General features: G+C 47.2%; 1 protein-coding gene across 6 annotated transcripts; it reads left to right on the top strand.

Moving 5' to 3' along the window:
* Positions 1–5,186: 5,186 nt before the first annotated feature.
* SMIM12 (small integral membrane protein 12) lies at positions 5,187–9,064 on the top strand. 6 transcript variants are annotated; one of them, XM_039474533.2, is made up of 4 exons: positions 5,187–5,330; positions 6,901–6,973; positions 8,518–8,591; positions 8,677–9,064. In XM_039474533.2, the coding sequence occupies exon 4, from the start codon at positions 8,682–8,684 to the stop codon at positions 8,958–8,960; it is 279 nt and encodes a 92-aa protein (XP_039330467.1). In that variant the 5' UTR covers positions 5,187–5,330; positions 6,901–6,973; positions 8,518–8,591; positions 8,677–8,681; the 3' UTR covers positions 8,961–9,064. The 6 variants fall into 6 exon arrangements, with proteins under 6 accessions (XP_039330467.1, XP_003937577.1, XP_074236583.1 ...); XM_074380482.1 differs by lacking the exon at positions 6,901–6,973 and having other exon boundaries at positions 5,269–5,330; XM_003937528.4 differs by lacking the exons at positions 6,901–6,973; positions 8,518–8,591 and having other exon boundaries at positions 5,245–5,330.
* Positions 9,065–10,089: the final 1,025 nt, after the last annotated feature.

Here is a 10,089-nt window from a genome sequence, read left to right as displayed (position 1 = left end):
TGAGTGGGGCACCTTGGCGGGGGCTGGTGTGGGGGAGCAGGAAGTACAAAGAACCAAGCTCTCCTGGGAAGCCAAATGGCAACCAGAACCTAGTATCGATGGCTTTATTGAGTGGTCAGTGTGGGTCAGGCAAGGGGTGAGTGCTTTACATGAATGTGGCTGGTCCTTACAACAGATGAGAAAGCCAAAGCTCAGGGCAGGTTACACGACCTGTCCGAGGTCAAATGCCAAATCATGAGATTTTAGCTCTGCAGCCTTCTTAGACCAGAGAGGGCTGTTGGCAGTCTCCACCCAGAAAGCCCCTTTCCTTTCCTCCTTCAGCAGTCCTTTGGGTTGGTGTATCACCTCCAGGCAGGAGGAAAAGCCTTCAGTATTGGCTACTTTTCTGGGCCACACTGGATCAGCTAATTCTTCTCATGCATTTATGTGGCACGCATTTATCGCTTTCAGGCACCACAGGGATAGCCCTGAACAAGATGTAGTTTCTACCTTTAATGGAGCTTATTACGGTGATACGGGAAAAATAGACAAGTAAGCAGGCAGTTAAAATACAGGAGTGAGTGCCAGAAAGATGATGAGGGGTTAGCTGCTGAAGGAGGGCCGGGGCTGGGAAGAATGTTCCAAGATCACGAAACAGCTGTGCAAAGGCCTGGAGGACGAAGAGACATGGGGAGCACAGAGACTTGATCATATCAGTGTTTGGGTCTCATTGAGGAGGGTGGCCTGGGTCTTGCGGGCTGTAGGGAGTCAGAGGAGGGTTTTGAACAGAAGAGTGGCATGAATGATTTATAGACTGGTTTCATAGATGACTCCTGAAAGGCAAGAGATAGTTCACATACAAACTCGTGAGCCTGGAAGGTGAGGAGGGCTGTAATGGGATCTGAATTCCCAAAAGCAATCAGTTTGGAGCTGATCTCATACAGACTCCTGAGCCTGGTTCAAGACTTAGTGAATAGACTCTGCCCTCCAATAAGTTTTTAACAAGTGCTCCACAAGATTCTGAGCAGCCAGGTTTGGGAAGACTTAAATTGGTTGACTGTCCAAAAGTCTCCCGATAGAAGTAAACTGGGTCAGTTTACTTTGTTAAGATTGTTTTATCATCTCTAAAATTGGGACACGGGGTGAGGTTTGAACTCAGAGCAATGCTATAAAACAGGTGTTGTTATCACCCCCATTTACAGATGAGGAAACTGGGGCTTGGAGAGGTTTAAACAGCTTACCTCAAACCATGAAGCCAGGAAGTGGCTGAGTCTGAGTTTAACCCTTATATACAGCATTTTATGGGTCTATGACTTTTCTCAGAAACAGCCAGGTTTCCCAGGATTGTGAGGTATACGGGAAGGGTACAAAGGAACAGGTCAGCACCTGCAACTCTATGGTCATCCTGCTGCAGACATGTCTAAAATCCCCCTGGCTGGGGCTGATGCGGATGAGTCTCCTTTGGTTCTTGTGGTCTAGGTAGTTATGCCGAGTCCCGTAGATAAGTTGAACATTAGATCCAGTCCTTTTGCTTGAGTTGCTTACAGTCTGGCCGTGGCCAGGCACATAAACAGAGAGTTATGGTGCAGAGGGAGGCCTGCTCTCCCAGAAGGGCCAAGGGATTGAGAGGAGAGAGCCTGCAGCAACCAGGGTGTCTGCTATCATAGAATACCACAGAGTGGGTAACTTATAATAAACACGTATTTATTGGCTCACGGTTCTGGGGGCTGGGAAATTCAATGTCATGGTGCTGGCATCTTTTGAGGGCCTTCTTGCTATGTCATCCCATGGCAGAAGTTGAGCAGGCAAGAGAGGGAGTTGAATTTGCCCTTGTGTAAGGGCATTAATTCCACCCTTGAGAGTGCAGCCCTCATGGCCTAATAACCTCTTAAAGGTCTCACTTCTTAATACTTATGATGACAAATTTCAGCATACGTTTTTGGAGGGTACAACCATAGCACAGGTAGTCTGGGAAAACTTTCTGCGTTATGAACTGGATCTTGCAGGATGAATTCGCATTTTGCAGTCAAGGAAGAAAAGGGAGAAATTCATTTCAGGCCAAGGGACCAGCCTGGGCAAAGCCATGGAAGCACATGTGTGTTGGGAATGAAAGCATAGGCTGGAGAGGGTGGCAGGTGATGGTGGCTGTAGAGGGCGTGGAGGAAATATGGCTAGAAGGGACCCATATAGAGTTGGTGATTGGGGGCTAAGATGGAGACCTCATAGTTTTCTTTGAAAGATAAAACTATGGTCAACAGAATGGAAATGCATTGGCGGGGGCAGCAAGACGGCAGGGAGACCTTTGAGGGAGCTGTTAAAGTGGTCCAGGTAAGAGAGAATGATGTTGACTTTGAGAGACATTTAGGAGGCATAGCTGCCGTAAGCTGGATCTGGGGAATAATGCAAAGATGGGACGCCTTGAAGGTGTCCCTCAGATTTCTGGCTTAATGAATGAGTAAAGCCACGAATGGACATAGGACATTACAGAAGGAGCAATACAGTTTGGAAGTACTTAACATGTCAATAACCATTTACTGAGCACTGAGAAGGTGCAAACTACTATGCCAAGCACTTTATACACGTTTAGATTGATTTAATACAGCAACCCTAGGGGCGGGTACTATTATATTGTCTTTTTTTTAAAACAAAGAGTGTAAATAGCTTTTCTGAGATTAGCAGACAAGAGTCAGGATTTGAACCCATGGCTATCTGATTTCTAAGTTTATGCTCCTGAGCCCCTCAGCACTTCTGCTTGAGGGAACCGCTAGCCATGACTCAAGACTCAGCTCAAGGCCTGGTTCCTCTAGGGAGCCTTCCCTGAACCTTCCTGGCCGGGCTGAAGATCCTCTTCTGTGCTGCGTGTGTATACTTCTCTCATCACATTTCTTACAGTCTGTTGACATTTTGTAGACCCATCTGTTTCTTTAGTCAGAGAACTCCGGAGGCAGGTTGGTCCCAGTCATTTTTGCATCCCCCATGCCTAGCACATGATTGGCTGACCGAATGCCAGTTCCTCTGGGCAGTTCTGTTCCCTTCTCCTCTCCACATATTCAATTAGTGCACAGGTTCTGCTAACAACGGTCTCCTAAGTATTTCTTTGTACTGTTGGGGCTCGGAAAGCAATACTGCAAAGACTGGCACTTTGACATGCCGAGAGGCCTTCGAAGTTGCCTCAGAATCAAGGTCCCTCTAACCTTGTTTCCCAAGTACAGGGAGGGACTGTCTGGAGTTTCCTAATCTGATCAAGAAAACTTCTTTCCAAAAGAAACAAAATTGCCTTCCACCCATCTCCGAAATCTCATCTATCTCTGAAAAGAAGACTGAGGAAGGCAACCACACCTGGATGGGTTTTTTACAAGATGATGCCTGCTTCTCGGGCTCATTCAAATTCTAAAGAGAATAATTTACAAGTGAATTTCTGTCCATTTTTTCCGCTCTAAGAATCACTTAGAGCCCTCAAAAGAATTGTCTATATCCTCCGTCTCTCTCCTTCCCCTGTGAAAAAGGGTGTATAAGCTTCTGTACCCCACTGGGTTATTGGGTAACCATTCTCCTGTGACCCTTCCCTTCCCGGCCACCCCACCCCCCGTGCTATGCACGTTAAAATAAAATTTTGTATGTCTTTTCTCCTATTAATCTGCCTTTTGTCAGTTGATTTTCAGTGAACATTGGCCTGTACAATACTGTTCCCTTTTCTCCGTCTTCATTTCCAGAGCTTAGCTTTGCGCTCTTTGAGATAATAGAGGGAGGGTATCTAACGTGATAAGCATTCTATATATGAGGCTTCCTACGGAGGTCACCCTTAAGCTTGAAAATTGTGCCAGAGCACAATTTCACATAGTAATGAAAAGTGGGAAGGGCACTTCATGGCCAGGCATGATGGCTCACGTCCGTAATCCCAGCACTTTGGGAGGCTGAGGCGGACAGACTGCTTGAGTTTGAGACCAGCCTGGCAACATGGTAAAACCTGGTCTCTACAAAAAGTACAAAAATTAGCCGGGCCTGGTGATGTGCATTGGAAAGCTGAAGTGGGAGTCACTTGAGCCCAGGAGGTCGAGGCTGCAGTAAGCTATGATTGTGCCACTGCCCTCCAGCCTGGGCGACAGAGCAAGATCCTGGTTAAAAAAAAAAAAAAAAAAAAAAAAAAGGTGGGAAGGACATTTTAGATAGATGAAAAAGCATCAGGAAGGCGCTGAAGTGTGAAACAGTGTGGCCTGCTGGGTTTGGTATGTGCTAGTAAAATAAATACGCAGGCTGAGATTAGTGGGATGAGGGTCGGAAGGGCCCTCCCTGTGGGGGCATTAAGAAGCTTGAGCTTTGGGACTTTTCTGTATATGATTAAATTGATGTCTATGTAGGGTACAGAGGGGACACAGAGGAAGAAGTGAATACCTGTACTTGAGAGGTCATGTAAGACTTAGGTTTTACTATATTTTAATTATTTTTAGACTAACGATAGCCTCATTTATTTTCCTGCTAGCTGTGTGCCTGGCACAGTACTTTACAAATATTATGTTATCTAACCCTCACATCATCCCTGCAAAATGGGTCCTCTACACAGAAGGGGAAGCCTCAGACAGGTTAATAATATTCCCAAGGTCACTAGAAAGCTAGCCCAGATCCCAAGAGGTCTAAAAGGACCAAATTACACTCTCCTAAAAAGAGCCTCTTGGCCGGGCGCGGTGGCTCACATCTGTAATCCCAGCACTTTGGGAGGTTGAGGCGGGTGGATCACAGGATCAAGAGATCAAGACTATCCTGGCCAACATGGTGAAAACCCATCTCTACTAAAAATACAAAAATTAGCTGGGCGTGGTGGCGTGCCCCTGTAGTACCGGCTACTCGGGAGGCTGAGGCAGAAGAATCTCTGGAACCCGGGAGGCAGAGGTTGCAGTGAGGCGAGATCGCGCCACTGCACTCCAGCCTGGACGACAGAGCGAGACTCCGTTTTTTAAAAAAACAACTTCTTGAGATCAGGGACCATGTCTTTTGTTTTTGTGTGCCCAGACCTAGGTCTTAGAAGATGCCTAGTACATGTCAGTTGAAAAAAATAACTGGATTATCTTTCACTTTTTCCACGCAGAAAGCATGTGGCAACATCACTGAGAAGCCTCCAGGCCACCAGGGGGCGCGAAGTCCATCTTAGCGGAGCGAGGTCCGGTGGCGGACGCCTAGCTTCCTTCCGTTCTTTGGCGAAAGTTCAGCCAATCCCTGCGCTCCGAGAAGGCCGGCGGCCCGTGGGCAGGGTCACAGGGCAAGGTCCCCCGGGCCGCTGGGAGCGGCGACTTCCGTGCTCCCGGCCAGCCGGCGGAGAGCGGGGGCCGCACTGGGGAGTGTGGGCTGGGCCGCAGGTGAGCGCGCGGTCCCGGCGAGCAGGTCCTGTCAGCCCAGGCCCGTAACCTCTGAGTTATGGGAGGAGTGATCGCTAGGGTCCACACCGGTCCCGGCCAGGTGTGACGACCCTCTCTTTTGCGGGTGTTCTGGTACCAAGTCTCGGAGCCCAGCTGGCCCGCTGCAGGCAGGGCTTCTCGGCACCTCAATGAGGACGGACGTTGATGAGGCCGTGAATGAGGTGGGCTAGGGGCAGGGGACCGGCAGCCGCAGAGAAGGGAGAAGGGTAGCCAGTTGGACCCTGACCTCATTTGCGCTCCCATGCCTGGAGTGCGCTCGGGTGACTGTCGGGGTTATTTCTTCCGGCATCTCAGGCCTCCTCTGTGCTTGTTAGCAGTTCTTTAATGTGGGACGACGGCTCTGGCCTCGTTGGACCTCCAGGCACCCAACTGGGGCAGATTTCTTAGCAACCCAGTTGACCTTTACTGGATGCTTTTGGCACACTTCCTCCATGCTGGGCTGGAGATATGCGTCATAGTATTTTTCACTTTTGTCTCTTTCATTGTGATACCCTGGGGATGACTATGATGGAGTCTCTAGGTTTTTGTAATCAGCAAAGGCATCTGTTACGTTCTTGCCACCTTTTGGGGGAGTGGGTGGAGGATGTTGTGATTTTACACTAGGGAGTTGTTTGGACTGTCATTCATTTGTTCAACAAACCTTTTTTGGGCACTCTGCCAGGCATGGTAGGAGAGGTGCGGGGATGGACAGGGCACAATGGGGACAGACAGACATGGTTCTTGCCCTTTTGGAGCTTAAGGTGTCTTGAGAAATGCAAACAGGTTAAGTCAGCACCACACCTGACACAGAGCAAGTGGTTATAAGTGTTGAATAAAGGAATTAATTGACCTATTTGGGAATGATAGACTGTGAGCAGGCCGATAAAGAGCGACTTTATGCTGCCTGTGAGAGTTGTGAACTCATGCTCGATATGTTTTAAGACAAATTTGGAAATCTAAATGGACAATTGCTATTTAGGGAAAGCATTTACATATACAGGGGACTTGCTTTAAAGGTGGGAAATAAAACGGAGAAGTATTAGGTTTGGGATTCTTTAGAGGTACCTCTTGTAACTCCTGTATCTCAGAATTTCACAAATCCCTGAGTATAATCTTAGAGCCTGGGAAAAAGGAGCTCTTCTAGGTAATGAAATGCTAGACTGATGGGAAGAAACTGTAGGAAGTTCTCCCTGAATCCAGGATTTGGTCAGAAATCACATAACTCTGCAGTGTGTTCTTCCCACTAGAAAGAGTGTAGGCTTTTAAGTTGGAGAGGCCTGAGTTCAAAATCAGTGGCTCTATCCCTTCTAGTGATCTTGAGTAAATGCCTCAAAAATGTCTGTGAGCCTTTGTGGCTTAACTAGAGTCTGGCCTAATAATTCCTACATCATAAAGGTGTTACGAGGATCAGAGGATGATTAGTGTGTAAATTGTCATAGTGTCTGGTGCTAAGACAATAAGGAGGGGAATCTTGGAGCTGCTGCAGTTTTTTTTTTTTTTTTTTTAATTTCATGATACTCCCTTATTGCAGGGGTCCTCAGCCCCCTGGGGCACAGACCAGTGGTGGTCTTCAGCCCATTAGGAACTGGACTACACTGCAGGAGGTGAGCATTGAGCGGTGGATGAGCTGGGAAGCATTACCGCCAGAGCTTCATCTTCTGTTAAATCAGTAGCAGTATTATAGTCTCACAGGAGTGCAAACCCTGTTCTGAACTGCGCATGCGAAGATCTAGGTTGCGTGCTTCTTATGAGAATCTAATGCCTGATGATCTGAGCTGGTACAGTTTCATCCTGAAACCATCCCTCTCCACCTCTCATCCGTGGAAAAAGTGTCTTCCATGAAACTGGTCCCTGGCACCAAATAGGTTGGGGACCGCCACCCTTATAGTGTTAAGTCCAGAGAACACTGGGATTCTTTCAAAGAGAATTAGAACCAAAGAAAGAGGGGGAGAGTCATCTTATCCTTGGTAAGGTTTCAATTGTTTACTTTAGATCAGAGATAGCAGTGTTGGAGAAATACTTGCAGGGGCATCGACAGAAAGATTTTTTAGTTGATACTTTTGGGGCAAGTTACTTAATCCTCTGATAGTGGGTTAAGTATCTACCTCACATGGTGGACATGAGGGTTAAGAGAGAGTGTATACAAAGCGCTTAGCCCAAGGCCTAGCATGTAATAAGTGCTCAATAAATGGCAGCTGTGTTATAACTGAATGAGCTTTGATAATTGATAATAATGGTAATAACCCAGTTTGTGTGTTTTTAAATTACTTCGGTATTGGCCTACTTCATTTCAGGAGGCCCTGAGGCAATTCACTCTGTGCCCCTCAACTGTACATGGCTTGTACAGTGGGTGTTTTTTTGCAGAAAATCTTCGAGTCTTATGTTGTCCAGAGTATGTATAATGATTTGTGATATTTTCAGGAGCTTTTTCTGTCAATACGAGGGTATGGGTTTGGTTGAAGATAGGATTTTTTTTTTCTTGCTTGAGACAGAGTCTCGTTCTGTTGCCCAGGCTGGAGTGCAGTGGCATGATCTCAGCTCACTGCAACCTCCGCCTCCCAGGTTCAAGCGATTCTCCTGCCTCAGCCCCCTAAGTAATAAGGATTGTAAGCCTCCTAAAGTTCTGGGATTACAGGCGTGAGCCACAGTCTTCAGCCAAGATAAGATATTTTGAAAGTGGTTTAGCCAGATTTGTAACGTATAGGTTTGTCTCAGTGTTGGAAAAGCCAGGTTCAGAGTCGGATAAAACTGTTATCTGTTTACCTAAAATCCAGGATAATTAGGTAATGCATTATGGATTTGACTGTTTCAATATACTCCTTATGCTTTACATGAGGAAAAGGAATTACTTTTCATATCGTGGAGCAGGAGATTCATCGTAGAATTGTGTGTCATGGGGAAAAGGTAACTACCCTCATGGAGAAACTTCATAGAGCAGAGGAAGGCTGCTTTTCCCGTCTTCAAATGCTGGCAAACTAGAGGGAGGGCCTGGGGTCATCTGTAGACTTGAAACCCTATTAGGTAAGGCTCAGAGGTCCCCTTGTGAGGAACATTGTCTTATATTGGTGCACATGTGTCAAAGAGTACAGTCAATAAAATGGAGATTCTTTCTTCTTCCCTAACAAGGGAATCTTTGGAAATTTCCTAGATTATTTCAGGGACCGACCTCTCGCATTGCTCTGCACAGGACTGGGTGCTCAGTAAATTGGGCCAGGCTGCCTGGTGAGTGGAGAGCCCCAGTGGGTTGCTCTTATTTGGTGGGAGAGGATGCTGGGTTCTCTCTAATGCACCTTGTGCTCTTCTGCAGATGTCATGTGGCCTGTGTTTTGGACCGTGGTTCGTACCTATGCTCCCTATGTCACATTCCCTGTCGCCTTCGTGGTTGGGGCTGTGGGCTACCACCTGGAATGGTTCATCAGGGGAAAGGACCCCCAGCCTGTGGAGGAGGAAAAGAGCATCTCAGAGCGCCGGGAGGATCGCAAGCTGGATGAGCTTCTAGGCAAGGACCACACCCAGGTGGTGAGCCTTAAGGACAAGCTAGAATTTGCCCCGAAAGCTGTGCTGAACAGAAACCGCCCAGAGAAGAATTAATGGAGGACACAGGGCCCTGTGGTCCTACTGTGGCCGGTGCCTGGTCCTGCTACCATGTCCACCAGCCCCAGAACCCACATCTGATTGGCTTTGTTGCCATGCAAGTACTGGCTGCTCCCTGATGGCCAGGCAGACCCAGCAGCCGCCGAGGGGCCAGTGAAGAGGAAGGCCGCATCTGTTGTGTGGTGGTCACAAGCACTCGGGCGTCTGAGTTTACTGGTGCATGGCTGGGAGGAGCGTTATGAGATGAACGTTGGCTATCAGTCTCCGTGGGCAGGCGGCTTGGCCTCGAGTGGGAATGGCTGGGATTTGGGTGTTGCCTTTAGGAGGGATACCTGCATGTCTAGTTCCAGTCTGCACTGGGAAGAATTCAAATATGCACCTGGCTCCCTTCACTATTTTGCTCTATCCTTTGTGCTCATTCTTACTGAAATCTGTCTTGTCAGCTCAGGAATGGGAATCCCCAGGGAAGGAAAGCATTTTTCTGTTCTGGGAGGCCCAGACTGTTCACTTTGGGGCAGGGCCAAACATGTGCCTCGTGAATTTGCTTGGAAACCATCACCGTCTTCTACCCTCATCACTGTATAGTGCAAAACTTGATTAAAGTGGTATCTGAGAACCATAATGATCGGATCCTATCATCCAGATGGTATTTGGGGGTCTTAGGAGTCAGGCAAGTACAGGCATTTTAGAGCAGGATAACATTGGTACTAAAGGGTGCCAAGGAGCCCTGGAAACGGCTTTACTAGGATAGTTGCACTGAATCCTGGAGGCACAGATTCCCAAGAACCTTTTACCATCATTACAATTGACTGTAGCACCTTCAAGTCTAAATGGAAGTAGACCCGCCACACACACACGCACACACACACACACACACACAAACACACTTTTCCCTATAAAAGTATTACATGCACATTCAAGAAAATTTGGTAGGGATTTTAAAAAGGTCACCCATGTTCTCAGCTCTTTCATAACCACCTGTTAACATTTTGTTGTCTTTTACTAATTCTCTGCATAGGTTTTAAAGATAGTTATCACGACTGTACATTTAGTTTTGTATACATTTCTTACATACTATTACAATTTTTCCATTTTATATGGTCATCATAATTGGGTTTTTGGAGAC

The sequence above is a fragment of the Saimiri boliviensis genome, chromosome 11, assembly GCF_048565385.1.
Source record: "Saimiri boliviensis isolate mSaiBol1 chromosome 11, mSaiBol1.pri, whole genome shotgun sequence".
Classification (NCBI taxonomy): domain Eukaryota; kingdom Metazoa; phylum Chordata; class Mammalia; order Primates; family Cebidae; genus Saimiri; species Saimiri boliviensis.
This window is presented reverse-complemented; position numbering and strand designations above follow the sequence as displayed.

What these genes read in the sequence shown, in the direction of transcription:
- SMIM12 (XM_039474533.2), top strand. Translation starts at nt 8,682, where the DNA reads ATGTGGCCTGTGTTTTGGACCGTGGTTCGTACCTATGCTCCCTATGTC.